Source organism: Athalia rosae, chromosome 6 (assembly GCF_917208135.1).
Source record: "Athalia rosae chromosome 6, iyAthRosa1.1, whole genome shotgun sequence".
Lineage (NCBI taxonomy): Eukaryota > Metazoa > Arthropoda > Insecta > Hymenoptera > Athaliidae > Athalia > Athalia rosae.
Genome location: NC_064031.1, coordinates 14,148,393 through 14,169,612, shown reverse-complemented (window position 1 = coordinate 14,169,612; position 21,220 = coordinate 14,148,393). Strand labels below are relative to the sequence as shown.

The window sequence follows — 21,220 nt, the reverse complement described above, 5'->3', positions numbered from 1 at the left end:
CTCATCTCAGCCGAAAACGTCTGCCGCAATATTAATATAAAAATGATTATATCGATACAGCAAGCCAAAAATCGAGGATGTTATTCGTCAAAAGACAAAACGGTAAAATGGCGTCATTTCTACCCCCAAAAATGATCGATAATATTGGAGGTTGATCGAAATTGATCATCCGCCGTAAATTCGCCGTGATGTCACCAAATTTTGACGTACTCGAGGGAGTGAATGCGTAATGGAGCAAAAATAAGTGACATCAAACCGACTCGTTGAAAGTCGCCATTTCTATTAGAGTGCAGGGTGACATTTTTTCCGACTGTACATTTAATTCGAGCAGTCGCGTCGGCGAGAATTGCGGAAGTGTCAATTCAACTGGTGGACGATGACGTAGAGGTACGATACACGTACCGCACGTTGACCACTCGTGCAAATTATACATCAGGGGTCATTCGGCGGTTGATAATTGAAGGAAAGAAGAAAGAGAAGGAATAAAAAAAAAAAAAAAAAACAGTTCTCGTCAGAAAGATAAAATTACGTCGCACGGGGTGGGTGTACAGTCGTAAGTTTCTAACTTTTTCGCGTGTGGATTCCTCGCGCATATTATAATATACGCGTAAACGTGAGATAACGTATTTTTACGACCTTGCGGATCCTACATAACCGGTTAACTCACGGTCGATCGGTTACTCAACGAACGATTGTTGTTACCTAACGTAAAACGCATAGGAGAAATAAAATAGTGTTCGCGGCAATGGCATCGCGTCTCCGCCGATAAATGTCAGAGGCTCTCGATACTCGGAAATGACGATCATCGTCCGTGTGGCGCATCCGCTTCGCTTTCTCCTTTTTTTTTCAGCAGCCTCTTCCCTTCTTCTTCTCTCCCCCGCATCTTTCTCGGTTATTCGTATCCACGTTGCGCACGAAGCCCTTCCTGACGCTGTCACAGTGAACCGCCGCAACGCTGTCGTATAGTGTTTTTATTTTCCATGTGGACTGCAGACGCTCAGAACTGAACGTCAGCAGAGTTCGGAGCACATGTAACTGCAACCGTTTCACCTTCGGCGCCGCAGTGCACTACCCCCGGTAGTGGGTATTACGCGAGTGCGAGATGTACGCATACATATATGCATATTATCCATGTGTGAAAAAGCACGTTTATTACCTCAGCGATTAAAATTACGTCGCATCAATTCGTGACGTCATTACGCGACGTTTGTCCGCCTCGGTGCATTTTATTTTCCATTCGAGATCCTCCGTATTTTTTCGTCGTGAGAAAAAATACGTATGATAAATAATTTTGAAGACGCTGAAAAAAAAAAATCATCATGCAACTGCAGCGGCACGCGAAGAATGCGGTGGGCGTAATCGGACAGGGGAAATAATATTCGTTGAGACTCGTACAGTGTTACGGAGCGTGAGAAATGAAGAAATCTATACAATACAAATATACATCCACATCCGCAGCTGTTCGTCCTCAGCCGTGTTACACGTGTACCTAAGGACTGTATAAAGGGATGAGAATGTAGATTTGCTCGCGAAGGAAACAAGAAACGCAGCGTTACGCTTCGCAATTACGTACAACTTGAATATATTTTGATGACGAGGTGAGACGCACGTAAAAGCGCGTAGATATATATACCCGGTGACCCGTTTCGAAGAGGTCTCTACTGTCTGTAGAACGGTGGGTCGTATCTAAAAAAACAAAAAGGAGAATTCAAAAGTCGGATCAAAAATTCTGAGGGTTGAAATTTCTCTCTTTCATTTCTCGTCACATCAGAAACTATGAGATCTCGCTACGCTCGGGACGTGAAATCATTTGAAACGGAACACCCTGTGCGCCAAGATGCGAATCGCATGAGAAGCAATGTGAATAAAAGGTTCGCGATACCAAGGGGAAAGAAGGTCATGGGTACGCGAGACGCAAGAAGTTATACGTACGCGTACAATGACGAACGAACGTTCTTACGATATGCATTATACACATTACTCACGGATGAAATACCCGGCTTTGGGCTAACGCGATTTATATTCCAACGCTGAGAATCTGGAGCATGTGATTCACTCGTTGAACGAACGGATTGATCAATGGAGACGAACGCGACGTGCAGCGTCGGATGTTAAGAAACGCATTACTATTATCACTCGTACAGTTATCGTCTTCGCTCGGTTTATCGAGTTCCCGCGCGAGATTTGTTTCTTTTCGTTGAAAATTGGTGTAGAAACAACTCACTCGAGCCGAAAAAACTATTCGGACAAACCGCTCGCGACTCATTCTCCTGGCTTTTTCTTACGTGAGCGTTAATTATTGCAAATCAGTCCTCCGAATTGCGTCATTATTATTTATAACTCGGTAGCTGCGAGAAATGAACACACAGAAAATAAACATTCAGCAATTATTATTACAACTTATATCCTTGAATCGCATAAGTAATATTAAATGCAGCCCACGCATCTGGAGATTAAGAATCTGAAAACTCGGAGATGACGCCAGGTTTTATGTAACGATCCTTACTTTTTTAAAAATGAACGTTCGACCAGCCGAACGTCCTGGAAATGAGGAAGAGAAAAAAATGAGGATACATTTTGGGAGCTTGGGCGAGGCTGGTTTGGATTTTGGAAAATTATAAAACCGCTGCAGTTGCCATTTCGGTGAATAATTAATTCGATAAATTATCCTTGCCTGTAGAGAGCAACGTCGTAACGTGGGGCGTAGGTGAGAGTTGAACGTTTAACTCTATGCAGGCTACTATGGAGAGTTCATTGACTGCGACTCGATTATAACAGTAGAGAAGTTAAGGTCGGCTTCGAAGCGTGACCGAGAACCAGGGTCCATCAGGCCTAACTGAACGTGACTCGCGCCGACCAGAACATGGTTTACAAGTGTTCTTGATATAGGCATGCGATACACTACGAAATTAAAATGGGATATACACGTAGTAAAATATTTTGCGCCGGTTAATTTTCCATTTGGTGAGAAAAAAAACATTTCTTACAAACGTTATATCGACTTAACGAAGTGACTTTTCATTGTTCACCTGTGTGGACTTTTTTTCTGTTGGCCTCCGATGAAAAGAGGGATTCTTTTTCCGTTCAAAAATCCAAAAAAGCGTTCCCTCGAATCTCGAAGGTTTGCATACAGAATGCGAAAATTCAATGAAAACGAAATCTGGAATTTTGTAAAATATTCTCTACCGATCAGACCGTTAGAAAGACCATTCTGATGGAAATAAAATTCTCCACTCGAGTCCTGAGGCAAAGTGGAGTGCTCGTATATTACGTACTCCGTACCTCCTATGAGATTGTCGGCCAATCTGGACGGATCCAGTTATCCTTGTTCTCGATTCAATCCTCGACTGGATCAGAAGTAAATCTGATCGTGTAACTAACGATCGGTATACCCGAAGCCACACGGCTTTAGCCGCAATTGAAATAAATCGCGCATCGGTGGTTTTGGATAACGGGCGCTTTATTGTAACTTTCATCAATATCCCCATGTCTCGAATGTATAATTGCTCGAGCTGCTTTGATTTCCGAGGCATTGTCGCGTGTACTTGACGCTGAAAGAGCAACAAAAAAAATGAAAAAAAATAATCACATCTCGAGAGAAGAGATGCATTCGACTGAAAATCGAATCGCGACGATACCTTTCACATCAGCGCAGTTTCCGAACAACGATGATCTTCAGCGACAATAGTTCGAAAGGCAGTGCTGTCGGAGTGAATTGTGACAGCGTTCTCAGAAATTGAATAGCGAGGAGATTGACGTGCCACAGTCGTCAACTTGAAAGGATAACGGTGGGAGAATTATATTTCGTACGTCTCGTCAGCATCCCTTTCAAGTCTCGAATCGTTGCGAGCAAAATGTATCCGCATCACGGTCACTTTGCGTTAACTCTGCGTTTGCGAATCGGTTATTGGTGGTAGAAATAATCGTCTACGTGATTCGATAAACGCGATCGTCGACGCTCGTCCAGATCGGCGGGCTGTCAAGAGTTTAAATTTGCAGGGTGCAACGATCGTTAGTCATACTTAACCGTTTCGAATCGTTTGTCATTGTCGGTGCTGCTTTTGCTGTTCGAAAGAATGAGACTCATTCAAAATAAAAATAAAAAAGACAAATTAAAAAGCCAAACGCGATGAACTTTAGCAGAATCGATTTTTTATTTTTACTTTTAGTATCTGCTTCGATGGTTTCTTTTTACGACTAGCCACACCTTAATAGTTCTTCCTGTGGGTGAATGAAACAATTATTTTATTCCTCCGCGATTTCTAGCAACTCCACCTGCGAGTGGATAAAACAGAGAGGAAAATTCAGGTTCGTTTGACTCGTTGTTAAACTATCGTAACAATCAGCTTTATGTATTTGTTACGTAATAACTACAGCGAATAGATGTGAAATTTTCATTAAAAATGATCATCTATGTTCACTGTACGTAGAGCACCTCACGGATTTCCCGTGAGATTATCCGAGCTACCGCTATCGTATCGTGTCGACGCGTATTAAAATTCGCAGAAAACTTTTATAATTATTACAACGAACACTCCGCGGAATATGACGAATAATTACGTTATTCGCGAAATTGTGCAATATACAAAAGAGAGAACGAATAAATGGTCGTAAATCGAATAAGAAGAAAATAAAAGACCCTAATTGGAGACAATTGGATCAGGTGCTTTGTAGTCGGGACTGGCAATGGTGATTTTTAAGGAGCGGTCAAAATAATGTACGTTGCTGATTTATAAATAGCCATTACAGCGATAGAACAGCGACGCAGTGATCCGACTTCACTGCATGAAAAAAAAAAAAAACACGAAATTCAAACGAAGCAAAAGAAGCAAAATCACCTTCGATTTGGCAACGAAGTAAAATTTCCTCTCCGCAAACGACACTCGCTTCGTTAGAAATGATTCACCAGTTGAAATTTCGACGTCGAAAACTGGATCGAAACCAGCTCGAATATTTCCTTCCAGCGGTCGCTGAATTGGTCAGTCTGGTGAAAAAAATTTATTAAATAAAATAGTAAGAATTGGAGCTACCGTGGAATCCACAGGATGTACAATCTCTCCGTCGTGTATAATATGCGGGACAAATGGGCCGACACGCAGCTGGTCTTTATTTAATTAGAATATTTCTTTAATTGATATTAAGCTCCTCGGCTTGTTAACGGTTATACGGGAAGGGGTAGGAAACGAAGAGCGGCACGAAAGACCGGAGACAGATAATCTCGAGTCCTTTAATTCGAGCCTCGAAGTTCGCCTGCGGCAGACGACGTACGCGATGAAGAAAGTTAATCGTAACGCGTACAGGGTATCGCGGTATTCGCTACGAATCTCCACAGCGGACGGCTCGAATTTTCTGGTCAAACTATAAACGCGTGCACATGCAGCAACGGTCTACCGCGTCGATGCGATATGTACACAGCGTCGTTATAGATACTACTGTATGCGTTTGATCGTGCGTGCCAGAAACAAGCGTGCAACTATTTCTGGGTTAAGATTACCATTGAGAAATGGAGCGAACATGTAACCTGCAACTCAGGCCGATACGTGCCCCTAATTTTAACGCGATAGAATCAACGCGTACACGGTGTCACCGAAAATATCATCTGCGGCGAAAAAGAATCGCTCTGACGTCGACGTGTTCCGAGAAGCTGATCGTCAGGGAATCCGGATTGTTCCGAAAATATTTTCCCATCGCTCGAAGAAGGGTGCGCTCCTATTTTCTCGGATATCTGATTCGCTCGAGACGAGATGGGGCTTCCGCATTTTTTCGTTCCTCTGTTCTGATTAATTGATTGAATTTGCTACGCTTCGTTGCTTCGGATTCAGATTTACTCCGATGGAATTCGTTGGGAGAGGTCAGATCGTGAAATAGCGTCAGTTGAACTTTGCTTCACTCGATTTTCTGGGGTGTAACGATTGTCGTTGCCGTTACCCACGTGCTTGTTGTTCTCGTCGTCGCTTGAAATCGAACAGAACTTTATTAATTATTCAATGTCACATCAATCACATTCCTCACCGTTAGTGCGCTTCTATTAAATGGCTCGTATCTCCGTCCCATTCATTCTTGAGTCGTACTCGTGTTCGCTGCACGAGTACGACTCGTAGCTCGACGGCTTCGTCATTTACAATTGTAAACGCATACGCCTTCGGTAATAATCGTGCAAGAGCTACGTTAGGAATAACGACCGTTCGATGAAGTAACAAATTGATGTTGTTCGCGTGAATTTTTGTCTCATTATTCGGAAATACGTAGCTGCAGGTGAATCTTGTTTGCTGCAGAGTTTTGATATTTTTTTTAATTCAAAAGAGCTCGCTGGGTATCGAAGAAAAGTATCGATGCGGTTGATCGGAAACTTTCGCCTCGCGATCCAACAAGTTGTCGAAGAAAGTGTTTCCACCTCTTCGAAATCGTCGGCATTTAAAATTAAAATTTGCGAATCGAGCACACCCTGTATACGGTTGGTATTTTTGATGCGAGGAGTTTTTCATACGTAACTGAATAGCGGCAACCGACGTGAATAATTAGGTAAATTGGTGTATCGCACGCGAGGACTTGAACGGATTCATTTTGACTTTCGTTTTTTTTTTTTCTCCTTCCTCTTCTTGTATTTTAACAGAATTGTCAAGGTCGCCAACCGTTAGAGCCGTGAAAGAAGGTGAGCCGTTTAGATGACTGCTTGTGAATTTTTTAATTTATCGACTCGGTAATTATTTATACTTGTCTCGGTAAAAACGTAAAAAAAAGAATCACGCGGTAGTTATCGAAGTCTATACTTGTCGCGAGTTTATTACGTCGGCACGATTTTTTTTCGTTTTTTTAGCAGCTTCATCTCTGGAAAAAATATCTGTAAATGCCTTTTTTTTTTATAAGTGTGTGAACTGGACGCTTCGTCACTGCAGAACGATCTCTGTAAATTTTTTCGAACATCACCTTCTATTACAATGACGTCTGTTCTTCATACTTTTTGATTGTAGAACGCAACGTGCCAGTTACACAATATCCAATGGAGATCGTTCACCGTTTCCCGTTTGCCAATATTTTTTTCCATACCGAAAATCGGACAAACGATCGGTACGTAGATATTTTCAGCGAGAAGAGATACATAAATCACGTCAACTGCTACGTACCGTGGAAGATTATTCCTGCGCACAAGCTAGGCACGATATAATTGTATTTGTAGGTATTGATTAGGGTGCCCTGTACATATATCTCGAAGAAGGAGTGCCAAAAAAACTGAATTACTTCAACACTTCGCGGGTTGATCGTATTCGGAACTAGGGCACAAAACGCGATAGCGCAAGCCTTGGATGGACTAGAACGCTTTTTGTTCTCTCCTCTTTTTTAACTGCTTAACATAAAAAGTTCGTTTCATTATTTTTACTATCACAATTGTAACTCGTAAAGGCCGGTGGAAGTCGGAGTCGTTTTCTCTGCTATTTCCACGCTCTCGAATCGATCGTGGCAGCGGTAATCCGAGAAAATTATTTCTTTACTTTTGCCCGGGCGAAAAAAAATTCCCTGAAACCCGAGATCTAACCTTGGATACCACAAGCTGCGAGACCGCTGGTTTGTTCTACTTGCGATCAGTCGATCGTCTAATACTAATTTTAAGTGCTGAGCGCTACTATTGGCTTCCATCGGCCGTGACCGAGTCATGGAACGCTTCAAGGTTGCTCAGTAACGTTGGAACCTTCGTTCCAATCTCTGACGAATAGAGTACGGGCCTCGGAAGACGAAAAACTACGCCCTGGACGCGTAGTCAAGGAGAAAATAGACGAAAAGATCCACGACTATTCGTGGCAAAAAACGGAGTCGAACGAACGTCGCGGATCGTCGAGGAAGCATCTTCGCGTCCGTTTCAAGGTCCGATTTTCGCCGTGCGACTTCCTTACGTGTGACATCCAACTGTCCTACGGAGTTTCGATCGCGACCAGCTGAGTCCGTGCCGCGTAAAAATACCTAGGAAGCTCGTGTTACCCGAAAAAACGAAATAGAACCGATTCTTCGAGATCCGTAGTTCGTGGAGCTCGCGAACTTCTCGATGAGAATGTATACAGAGTGACAATCGCCGAAACCGCAGGCCGTTTATTGAATTGAAAACTTCGTCGTTCGTCGCGAAGATCGTCCGACTGTACAAGTGTACAAGCGAGGTTTCGCAAGACGTCGTCAGGAGTTTGCTCACATTGTATTAATATTTTCATACACTCGTGGTAAATAAATCCTTCCTCCTCTTTGGTTTCGTCGTTTTTTCAAGAGTTCGAACGGTCCGATTGCCGTTGCGGTATGATGAAATGAAAATAGTCCGAAGGCCAACGAAAGGTGCGAAATTGGTCGGCGAGCCGAATGATCGAAAGGCAGCGGACACTGTTCCTCTCATCACGCTCCGTTGAAAGAGGAGATCATCGAGTCTCGTCCGCAAGCGTATTTATCGTTTTGACGAGCGAACGCGTGTACCGCATGACATTTTAAATTCGATGGAACCTCGGTGTTATCCGTCGGATATCAGGACTCGAAGATATATTTGTAAAATAACATTGCTTAGTCCTGATTTGCCGGACAACGTTCCAAGCTGACGTCATCCTACTTTAGAGCTAAAAAAAAAAATTCGCGAATATCGTAGTTTAGGAATTCGATGTATTTTCAGTTTTATCGTGATAAAATGAAAAATCGCAACGTCGAAGTTGAAGGTTATTCAAAAGTCGGGGAGGCTCGCTGAAAACCGGAAAACAGTGGAACGAGAAACGTCACGACTCGCATACGACTCCGCGGCGCTGTCGCCGTGTCGAAGCGAACCACCCTCCTTTTTCGTCTGATCAATAATGCCTCGCCATGCCTTGTCTTGCTTCGCTCGGCTTTCCTCCGTCTCTTATTCCCCCGTTGCCTGGCTTCGTCTCTCCCTCTGACCTATCCCAAGATATATAGGTCACGGGTTTTCATATACCGGTCTCCATGTACCTTGCAAACGTCCTTCGCCGCTCCCTCGACAATAGCTGGGATTCTTTTTTCTAGCGCGCTTCAAAAAAGCCTGGAAATCACCACGTCTGAATTTACTTTCACACTCATTTTCCGTACATATGTAGGTGAAACGTTCGCCGTAATTTATTCGTGTCAAAGTATTATAACGCCGTGGTTCCGGAGTACTTAGAAATCCTCCCGCAGGTAACCGGGTTGAGGTTGCAGCAGCGGGAATAAAAAAAATCCCATCGGACTCACGCGCCGCAACTTCGTCGCATGAGCTCCGCGACTGCCCACCACTTTATCTGGGTTACGTGATGTCACCAAAGACACATCGGACTCTGTGCACGTATGTACATAGACTTGTGGCGCACACACACACACACACGGATATACACGCATCTAGTCCATCTCGTGAGAATTCAGCCACGATCGGGACGTCCCTTTCGCGTCGTCTTTGAAATAATTCAAACGACAATTTTTTTTATAGGCATTTTTTACGTACGGCCATCCACCGGAACAGATCCGGTGGATTGCAGCTCGGCTAGGCTTTGCGTTGATTAGGTACGAGCTATGAGCTTAATTAAAGGTGTGTACACAGAGACGGAAGGCGAAGCGTAGATTCAAGGGTGAGCTTCTGGGGTAGGTAGGTACGTACGCGTGACGCTCGCGGACAGAGGCCGCTCAATGTCACACGCCCAGCCCCGGAGTGACCGGATCGATTGCGATTAGGATTTCCCCTACAGCTGTCGTTGTTAATTAACGCGGAACTAATTAATTCGTGGTGAGAAGGGAAAAAAAAAAAATAAAAAAATAGGGGTAAGTTGGGTATGTCCACGCAGCTGTGAGATCTGCCTTATTCGATCGATCATATTGGTCCATCATCGCCCTACGTAATTTTCTCTTCGTTCGATAGTTTTCGAATCGTAATTCGGAGACAAATAGGAACCACTCGCCGGCAGCTGTCGTCGATCACGAAACGAGTCGGCTTCATCGATTTTTCCTACACTTTGCACACGCGAGTCGTGCTGCAGGCATTATATATACAGACATCCCTCAATCGGCCAGACATCTTGGAACCGCGGTAGTAAAAGTTTCCACATACTGCAGCGCACGGTTAACCAGCTTCATGGTTTTCCGGGAATATACGGATGGCCAACATTTTTTTGTTTTCATTTTATCGTGCCAAATTTTCAACCGAGAGGAAAACATTTTTCTTTTCAAGAATTTCTCACAATTTTTATTTGTGGGTTTGAGCTACCTATTTGGAATTTATTAATCCTAATCGAGTTAGCTTCTCTATATTTTTCACCCCCAGTTTTATTGATTTTGGAATTTACTTATTTTCGTAAGCTAGGAGATTCGCTGTCTGTTCTAACGCGATATACCCGAAAAGTATCTGCGCGTATTTCTCTCGATACTCTGACCTCTTGACCCGTTTGGACGTTATCAAATTAGTCTCGTAGAGACATACACGCGTTACACACATCTCCTATTATACGTGCGTTAAGCGTCCCTTTTGCCTTTCGAATTCTCCCTCGCCCCTACTTCCGGTCAACCGAGACTTCCGGATTTAATGGTACCGCAGCCCCATTCAAACGGCTTCGATATAATACACGTAAGACACATCCACACACCCGTTGCAACTCTGTGTAACGCGTGATTAATTGATCGAAGGAATAAAAAAAAATTGGAGTTCAAGGGGACTTGAAAGTTTTAAGTTCTCTCTCACCCTATCCCGACGCCCTGATTTTTTCGATCTTTCATCTCAAGGATACGCGCCGTCGTGTACCGGTCTTCCCTCAACAGGAGATCATCCGTCATAGAAATTCGTGTACTCGTAATTATTCTCATACACTTATCGCTACATAGATCATAGATATTGGTCGTATACGGATCGGGGGAAGGAAATATGCGGATAAAATTTCCCCCGTGCGCGCCCGCGAGTAAGGAAGAACCGCAGGTGAAAATATATGAGCGCCCGTGTGCGCCGTGCGAACGTGTGCCTGTTCGTCGTGCACATAGGTATATAAAGTATATAAGTACACGATTATATGTGGGGCAAAGCAACCTGGATTCTCTGCACGGGTCGATAGAAACGCGGCAGCGCCATTTGCCGCAGCTCCCGCTCCTGCCCTTCGTACCCCGTGGCGCGGGCATCGCGTCCTTTTCCGCGTCCTCCTATATACATGTTCTTCCTCCTCATCGTCCGTGTCGTCCTGGACGCCAAGCCGCCGCCCGCATTACACAACCTGCTCCACGTTACGTTTTTTTTACAAGGAGCAGTAGAAAAACCGGCTCGATTTAAATCGTCGATGAAAAATGAAAAACTCCGCGATGCTTCTTTTATTCAATTTATTTATTTATGATTTTTTTTTATCCTTCTGATATGGAGATATTTCAGTGGTTCGATCGAGACGGTTCTCTGGAATGGAGATTCTCTGAATTTTCAAAAAAAACTTCGTTTTTTTGGATTTTATCATTCGTTACAGCGACTTTCCCTTTCACTCTCTGCTCAAAATTAGGCGTTTCTCTAGTCCACCCTGTACGTAGATGTGACATCGAGATGTGGGTACATTTTGACCAAAAACTTGGACTCATCACTCGTGGATTACGGGGATAGGATCGACTCGATTTTCACGTAATCACAAGTCCTTGAAAATTGATGTATTCGATATTTTTTGATCGAAAAAAGGTGAAAGTGTCGTTGCTACGAGGTTTCCGTATCGTTCGAATGTGCGTGAGGATACTATCTTGAATTATAAGTTTTAATCTAGGTGATTTACATAGCAGTTCTATTTCTCAAGGGCTCGTTATCTGAGTTTTAATTTGAAATTCAAATAGAGACATACGTTCGAACAATCACCTCGCAACATATAAATTAGAGTAGGTAGAAAATAATGGTTTTGTGTTTCTTATACATGTCACAGCAAGGGTTTACCATATCCTCCAACCCTATGGATATCGATATTCCACCCATTGAGTTTCTAATTCTCACTTTACGAGGGGGTTTCGAGAGTGCTTCTCAGCATAGGATGAGGGGCGCGCGCGTTCGCTATCCCCTTATACCGAGCCAATTTTTGTCACACTTCCAGTTTGAGATGAGAAAAAGTTTATTCGGGCGGATAAAATTGGCGACATACTCCGATGGCGTTTAATTTGATTATTTATTTTTTTTTTTTGAGACCGAACATAAAAACCAAACATTTTATTCATACGTGAGTAATCAAAACGTCATTTGCGTGATCCAAATCACAAAGGGCGTGAAATCTTCAGCTGAAAACTGCAACCGTAGAAAAGTTTCCGCGTTTCTGGCTACCTGCAGAATCGACGCGACCACCTTTTACTTTACCGAGACTGGCTCAAGTTTTCGGGGTCGTCTTTTAATCAGGCCCTTTAAATTCCGCGTCAGAGGGAAAGCAAAGCGATACCTACTCACCGCCACCCTTGCGCGCCTGAGACAAAAAAGTAGGAATCTCGAGGAGTTAATTAAAGTTAAACACAGAAAGTGAAATTGGGTGGAAACCGTTCTTCCAACATCGGAACAAAACCCACGATTTTGAAACTCGGATCTTCCACGATAATTCGGCTATTTTTTCACACCCTCGAACGATCGGCTAGTCGACATTTTCATTCACGCGTTCTGGTGAAACGATTGTATTATAAAATAGGGTGGGTTGAAGAAAAATGTTTTCCACCTAATGATTACTCGATCGATTGCATGCGTAGATCATTTTGGCTTTCAGATTTGGATTCCTGAGCTAATTATATTCAAGATTACTCTTGAAGAACCAAGAATAAATTCGATTTTTGAGCAGAATATAAATCATTCTTTTAATTAGGTTTAATATGCTTTTCTGGCGTATTTTGATCTCAGGAATCTGAATCTGAAAGAAAAATTGACCTATCTCTAAAATTGACCGAGTTATCGCCAATTTTCACCTTTTTGGGGTCAAAAATAAAAAATTGATTTTTCAGTCTATCTGAATGTAATTTGAGCTCAGAAATCCGAATCCGGAAGAAAAAATGGTCTATCTGCAAAAATAACCGAGTTATCCCCATTTTTATGCGATTTTTGGCATAAATTTGAGGATATCTCGAAGGGAAAAAATCGTAGCTCAATTTGGACAACGGATTCGTGTTCCTGAGGTCAAAATACGTAAGAAAAGTGCCATACGATTAATTTCAAAAAATGAAAAATTTTGGCTAAAATTTGAGATTTTTCCAAGGGGTACCCCTTACGATTTTTTCAAATTTTGGCCAAAATTTTTTATTTTTTGAAATTGATCGTATGGCACTTTTCTTATGTATTTTGACCTCTGGAACACGAATCCGTTGTCCAAATTAAGCTACGATTTTTTCCCTTTGAGATATCCTCAAATTTGTACCAAAAAATGCGAAAAAATGAGGATAACTCTGTCATTTTTGAAGATAGACCAATTTTCCTCCTGGATTCGGATTTCTGAGCTCAAATTACATTAAGATAGACTAAAAAATCAATTTTTTATTTTTGACCCGAAAAAGCTGAAAATTGGCGATAACTCGATTAATTTTAGAGATGGATCAATTTTTCTTTCAGATTCGGATTCCTGAGGTCGAAATACGTAAGAAACGCATATTAAACTCAATCAAAACAACGATTTATTTTTTGTTCAAAAATCGATTGAGTAATCATCAATTATTCGCTGTTGGGAGCAGAAAAATTATGACATATCGATTGGTTTTAGTCGTATACTCACTTCGATGCGTCGCAATTCCTGCATGGGTCGAAATATTCGGAAATTTCTCGGTCTACGAGGGAGCCCAAGCTTATCTGGAGTCAGGTAGCCACGGGCGCGGGGTTTGTTGTGGGGCGTCACCTCTGCTCAGCCCTGAAGGTGACGTCTCACAACAGAGCGCTACGCTGCTGGCTACCCAACTCCAGCAAAGCTCGGGCTCCCTCGTAGACTGAGAAATTCGAATAGTACCCCACTTGAATAATTATTCATTCAAAAAACGAGTGGGCTACTTCAAAATATCAAGTAAAAAATTTTTTATAAGGTACAAATTCTGCCCCCATGCTAAGAAAATAAAAAAAAAAAATGTTCTTAAACCCACTCTATTATAAAATGACTTTGTTCGTCGGGGGTTACGGGAAAAAAAAGAAAAAATGAATACGTGTTTCAGGTATCTACAGCATATTCTCTTGAGGTTTCTGGCGATCGATTACTACATGGAAACCGCAATGTTTACGGCTCGATAGGAACCGGATATACATACGTATACGTGCATACATGGCGTGGGTATGACTGAATTTTAAGTAAAAAAGATTCAAGAAAATCGAACAGCTGATGTTAGCTGGTTTTCCGTATTGCGGATCCGCGGATTTTATTGTACCGGATGATCCATTCATAGTCGGAGCACGATTATACTGCAGTGAATATAAAATGAATGTACACGTTGCAAAGTAATCCGAAGTTACAGAGTAGACCATTCACGGATCGACTACCTTTACACAAAATAATTGAGTATTTGAAGTAACGGAATTGATTTTAATTAACCAACTTATACGCCGCAATTCGCACCGTCGAGAGATAGTATTTTTTCTTCGAAAACAAGAAGAAAATTATTACCGAAAGAATAATTGGTGTTTCAATTTTTCACATCCACATAGTGTGAATTCAATATTCATACCCATGTTAATGATTTTTTATTACAATTCGAGCCATTGTTTCAATCCAGAGTGTTACCGCATAGTAAAATCCAACGTTATGAATGATCGAAACGTGCTAATGTTCAGGCTGCGATGTCATTTCAAAACTGCAGCTGCAAAAATAGTCGAGACAAACCGTTCATTGTTTTTCACTATTCTCACGTAAAGTATTTCATCCACTTGGAGACAGATAGAACGGAATGATTCAAAAAATATTTTAAAACCTCGTTCGATAAAAATCTGAAGAGAAAAAAATAATAATTTCTCTTCGTAGAGACGAGAACATTTCAGGCCAGAAATCCATACGAAAGTGAAATCTATTTTCCTCGCACCCAAGCAAACGATTTTCGTCAGTTTTTTCCCTCGATAAAATCAGCGAATAAATTTTCATTCCGAGCTTAGAAGCGGATCGGCGTGTCGAATAAATGACTCACTGATTTAAAAATAGTTCGTAGATGTATGGCACAATAGGATTGTAAAGTGTAACTGATGTATATGGGTATTATAATTATTCGATAACATCGCAGCGGTTATAATTTACATATAATGGGTGGTCACAGGTTGCAGACTGCGAATTAAATATAGCATAGGTATAATACGAGTGTACGTAAGATAATCCAGTATTTGGCAACGTCGCTAGCGAGACACGTATGACTTTTTGTACATCATTTTTTAATTCAGTTTTCTTTTTTTTCTCTCGCCAGCGATGACGTCACGGGTATGCACGCACTTTGCGTACTTTAAACGTTGTTTTTTTTCTTTCTCTCGTACGTACATTACGCCGTACACACCGCGTTGCGTAACGCGCTCGTCCCAGAATTATTCTGGCCTGCTGTATAAATCATGTTAATTGCTTTTTTTCGAGCTGCAGTCGTCGATTTTATCCCACTAGACGCAATCTTTGCCGTGCATAACGAAAAATCATATATTTACCCAAAAAATCCATACTCGGATTTCGCAAGAATTCACTGGCGAATATTTTTTCAAAATCGTTTTAACCTTTGAGCTGTCGCGTCTGTAGTTTCGGCGAACGACGTAAAATTGTATCGTTCAGCTGCCTCGCGTCGATCGTTTTTCTCAGACTTTTCGACCGCAGTCTCATTGTACTCTTTCGGACCTTTCGACAGACCTTTGCGGAGCAATGTGCGTTCGACTTTTTACGTTTCTTTCAGATGCGAAAATTATTACCCGTGATATTACGACCGTTGCGTCTCGTCGTACGAAAGATCTTTAAAAAAATTTCAAATCACCGACGGATTTGAAGCGCACGCGTTACCGTAACGCGTCAAATACAATAACTTCGGGCATCGTAATTAGGCATAAATTCCAAAGCGGATGACAACCGCTATTTTCGTAATAAGTCGTGTGTACGTAAAATCGCCACGATGTGCGGCGTTTCCGGATTCCTGGCAGTGAAAAATAGTCGAAAACGATATCGGACGAGTGTGTTTCCGTTCGCGCGTTTCCCCCGCGGGGTGCATCGGTGGCCCGAAATACGGACTATATGATCTTCTAGGCATTCGGAAGAGGACTGGAGATGACCGTCCATCGGGGCGCGTTATTATTTCTATTTTCTACGTAATATCTCGGGGCAGAACTGGGTTGCGAAAGCGTCATTCCTATAGCTACAGTCAAGCTAAATATAGTCGACCCAACCTCACCTGCGCGGGATCAAACTACCGACTCGAACATCGCGAATGAGATGCAGGGAAGAGGTCTGTGCGGTGCACGAACTGTTCCGAATGAGAAAAAAGAGTAGAAATAAAACCAAGTTCCAGCTGGACGGACGAAAAACTTCGAACCTCCTTCGATTCAACCCTTATTTTTCCACGTCGTTTCCTCGTCCGCAACGCAATGCGGATGATCCAGATTTGACGCTCATGATTCGGTATAGAATTTAATCGATCGCAGGTATTAGTTAATGGTTAATAATTAGCTAGGACCACGTCGCCCATCAGATTACTTAACTTCGAGTTGGGAGAGTGCCAAAAGGGTTGCGGAGTAGTTTATAAAATTTCTATACCAACGCATCGTAGTAGATTTTTTTTTCAATATTTTCAGGCACCGCCTCAATTAAGACGAGCACCCGTTCAGTCGTATTTGAATCAATTGAACCGTGATGATTATCCGAATAACGTCGGTAAGGAAGCGGTGATTATTTACGATGACATCATTGATGTGCGACGATTCGCTTCGTCGGCGTAGTTTTTAATCGATCACGTGAAACCGAAAGCGTGATTATTTTTTTTCTGCGTTTTTTTTTTTTTCTTCTCCTCGTTCATTAATTTCGCCAATCAAGAAGTTGGATGTACACACGTTAGAAAACACACGCGAATCGTTATTTGTACAAAGCTTAATGGCCGTTTCAATTACAACGAGCAATGTTCATTTCGACGCAGTGTACTATTCGTACGCCACACAATGCTATACACCTAACGTAGTTAGCGCTGACATCAGCAATTAATAATCCAAGTATAGAACTAGCTCGTGTGCACGTACCGACGTTATGTGCATAAAAAAGAAACCGAGCATAGGCAAGGTTTCAAACTTTTATAGCTGCACCGTACAATCGTAGTCAGAAAATACGGAATCACGACACGCGAAAAAACGTATCCGAAAAAAATTAAGATTCATTTCAATCACTTGTGAGAGACAAACTTCCTTTCAATTTTCATTTCGTAAAACTCATATCGACGCGTTTATATTCCTCTACATTTTTGTCACCAATATACGGTCCCGTGTAAAAATTTCCATATAAAGTTGAAAAATGTTTCGTAATTTATACGTACGGTTAAACGGTTGACCAAATACGGACCACTGAATAGCAGGTAAGTAAACGACGTTGGGTACGTACAGAATTTGTGTACGTGCAAGAAGATTATTGTCCGTGTAAACGTAAGTGAAGTACATTCGCGTAGTCAGTTCGATACGGAGACAAGTATTTCGAAACGATCTCAACTTGCCCGGCGATTGATCTCGAGGTCGATCTCATATTGCCACGGAGAAAGCTGAGAGCCGTGTGTTGTACGGCGCGAGATCGCAACGATCGCAAAATTCGAAAAGCGACTCGTTCGCGTCACTTTCCTTGTATATAATTCACCTTTACACGCGCGCACTCGCGTGTCGTACCAGTCCAACGAGTAACCGAAGATCTAATTTTCCCTTAACGTTTTTCTTTGTCGTCAAAAATTTGGGTCGAAATCAATTTCTGGGTTAACCGAACGTCTTCGCGAAGCTGTTCCGAACAGATTTTTTCTGTTTCAGACAGCTCGGAGACATTATATTTGTACGGAAACATTTCACGCCGACGTGCGTTACGTCTAGTTACACCGACGGGTAGTTTTCCCTCGTCCGGTTCCAGAGATTACTCTGCAGTCGCAGCGAGTGCGACGTAACGAGGGGTGCCCCGATCGTTCTCGCCCTTTCAGTCTCCGCAGATGCCCCCGACGATCCGTCAAGCGGGACGGGGGGACGGTAGGGACGGAGAGACTCCTGCAGGGGGTAAAGACCGACCCGGGTCTTCCCGACGGAGTAAAATTTCGGGGTGAAAATACGCCGGTAAACACGTGGGGTGCGCGGTCCTTTTAATTTCCATAGGAAGTCAGTAGCAGTCGCCACTTTTCCCAGAATTAGACAAACGCCGTTTCTCTCGACCCCCTCGGTCTCCTCGGATTGCACCACCCTTTCGCTTCTCGCCCACATATCCCTCTCACGCGTCCCTGTAACCCTTCGATTCCTCTTGGTATACGCGAGCGTACGTATACGCACGATTCCTTTCTCATTTCGCTTCGACCGACTCTGTGGTCCTTCGGTTCGTCCTGGCTGAAAATAAGGGTGTTTCAGTCCGGTAAAGCGGGTGCATGATCGCACGGGGCGCGCTAGCCGGCTGACTAATTTATCCAGGTCCGCGAGATGTGGGAAAATAAACTTGTGATTAATTTTTTTTTTTCAGAATTTGGGGAGAACGATCTTGAGGATTCTTCAGATATTTTCGATCGATCGTGCGTAACTACGTAATACGTGGTAGAAAAATGTGAATCCATGACGAGAGTTACGATCGAACGTATAATTGATGACTTCTTACGTCCGATAATAAGAATAAATGAGTATATGATCTTGGGCGCATATAGTAAGATAGACATATATATACACGTGTAAAGTGAGGGAATTGAAATGATCAGGTATCTATAAATAAACAGTGATCTCTACTCGCCGAGTGTGATCCTGGCCTCGACGACGAACGCTATACTACGACGACTACGCGTTGTTTGCAAACAAAATAACATACTACCTATACCTGTACCGGGGTTATCGAGATGAGAGAGGGAAGGGGTGACGGAGAGGAGCGGGCGAAGCGAGGGTGAGAGAAAAAGAAAAAGAAAAAGAAAAAGAAAAAAAAAAGAGAGAGAGAAAGACGGTCACGACTAAATATACAATCTTGGCAATGGAGCAGGTCGGATAGTCATAACAAAACTACCGTACTTTTTCTACCGTCATCGAATTCGTTGACTTATCTCATCGTCCGCTCGTCATGCAATCCGTGTACGCGATGTATGCGTCGATTGTTACGTGAGAAGAAAAAGAGATGTTTTAAAATCCGCTGCAAGAAGCGATTGCGTAAATTCGACCGACCCTCAGGGCTTCGAACGTCATCATTTCGTTGAATAAATTTATCGAGAGTATACATTTTATTCGCCCGTGTATTACGTTCGTTGGTAAATCTGCTTGTACTACACATCCTGCGGACCTCACCGCGTCGCGCCTTTAGAATTTCTCGTTTTCAACCCGACGTGAAGTTAATTGACGAACGACGCCTCTCCCTCCCTCCTTTGTAAACCTCTTCCCGTGACGTCCCTCGCAATTCCCATGGTGTTCCTTATACTATTCCAACTTTTCTCTTTCATTATACATATTTCCTTTTCTCTGTTTACATACTATACATACTACACCTATGAATATTCCATAGAGTCAGGGGGATCGAATCTAACGCGAAGTATACGAATGAAAGAAGAAAAAAAAAAAAAAGGAAAAGGAAAAAGACAGCTGCGATCACCAGCTGTCTCGTACCTAATAGTCATCGGTACCTGACTGACGTCATCGTGGCAATTGTAGAATCTAATACGTAATTACCGATCGGACCCGCTTGTCCCACCTACTTTTACAGGTTCGGATCGAAAATTCGAGGCCATCGTAACGTCGAGAGAAAGAGACAAAAACTTTTCGAGAGACCTTTAAACTCTAGATTCTCCGGGCGCCCATATTATTATTGTTACCATTCTTGCAGCTGCAGAATTTATCCCGACCCCGAACGATACTCGTTGTTCGGTACACCCGGCGAGTTGAATTCTGGAATCGTTCGAAGCAGAGGTGGCTGAGGCTAGTAAGGCCAGAGTCCGACCCGTTGGGTTTACTGACCTGAATTTTTAGAACGAGGATTCGAGGGACCCGACCAAACACTGGAGATGACAGACGTTCCATCGCATAATAACCCCAGCTGGAGAATAAGTTCGACGAAAATTTACGTCCTGCGGGCGAATTTTCGATATCAAACATTCCGACGAAAATTGTCGTCATCTCCGTTTCCATCGGTGCTCGTCTAACATTCATTCTTTCACCTTTCTCACGCCGGAAAATAATCATGCCGCATTGCGCTCCGTTTTTTCAATTTTTTTCGTTTTTCTTTCAGCTGGTGTATCGTCTGAAGGGAAGTGACGAAACTGTACGCGTGTACCTACACGGGTAATTTGATATTGGCTCGGGTTTCGTGGGGTTTTTCATTTTTTTTTTTATTTTTTGTTCATCGTTCCTCTTTTCTACTATTCCTTCGATTGAAACAATTTCGATTTTTACTCGACCGGTCTATGGAAACTTGTGAATTGAACACACGCATTTCGGATGTGTGCACACACAGGTGTACGAGGCACATTATATGCACAGTTAATACGGAGTACTACGGCAATGAGGCAACCGTGCGGCTTTAGATCGATGACATTAAGTAATCCGATGTGAAACACGAGAGTTTGACAACCACGGAAGCCTTTTCATGAATAATTCGACTTCTGTGGTGTCGCACCTGGTCGACACCTGACGCCTATGATATTCTCGCAATTAGATCAATATAACGTAGACCAGATGATCGCTACGCGTAGATTCAACAACAATCGTGCGATCGACGATCCATCGTCAATATTGCCACACAATGGCCGCTGTGCAGAATAAATTTCTGTAGAAAAATATTTGAAATACGAAAGAAGAAGAAAAATATCGTGAGCACTCTACGATCATTTTAGCCTCACGTGTCTCAACATTTACCTGTAATCACGTGTCGACCGCTGTTATAAAAAAAACAACAAACAGGTCATTCACCCGGATAACGAGGATCCGACGACCGTGGTTCCGAAGGGAAATTGAAAAATAAAAAAGCAGGTCCTTCGAATTCCGTTAAAATAATTCCGTACGATTCGTTACGATGCACCGAAAGACTGACCGAGTCCCGGCGTCTCGATGCACCGGGGTATGCGGTAGATGAGAAACCGGTTCTCCTTCGTTTGGGCGCGAAGACCCTTACGCGGTGGA

The 21,220-nt window shown here is 42.8% G+C and overlaps 1 protein-coding gene across 20 annotated transcripts in view; it reads right to left on the bottom strand.

Moving 5' to 3' along the window:
• The window catches only part of LOC105692132 (ankyrin-3-like), an 87,798-nt gene that overhangs the window by 63,663 nt on the left and 2,915 nt on the right, over positions 1 to 21,220 (bottom strand). Inside the window, exon 1 of one of the 20 annotated variants that reach the window (XM_048657324.1) lies at positions 13,692 to 13,730. The exons of the other annotated variants lie outside the window; for them this stretch is intronic. Coding sequence (XP_048513281.1) covers positions 13,692 to 13,715 — 24 coding nt within the window. The 5' untranslated portion in view covers positions 13,716 to 13,730. Of the gene's footprint in view, positions 1 to 13,691; positions 13,731 to 21,220 lie in introns of those variants that run through there. 20 annotated transcript variants of the gene reach the window in all.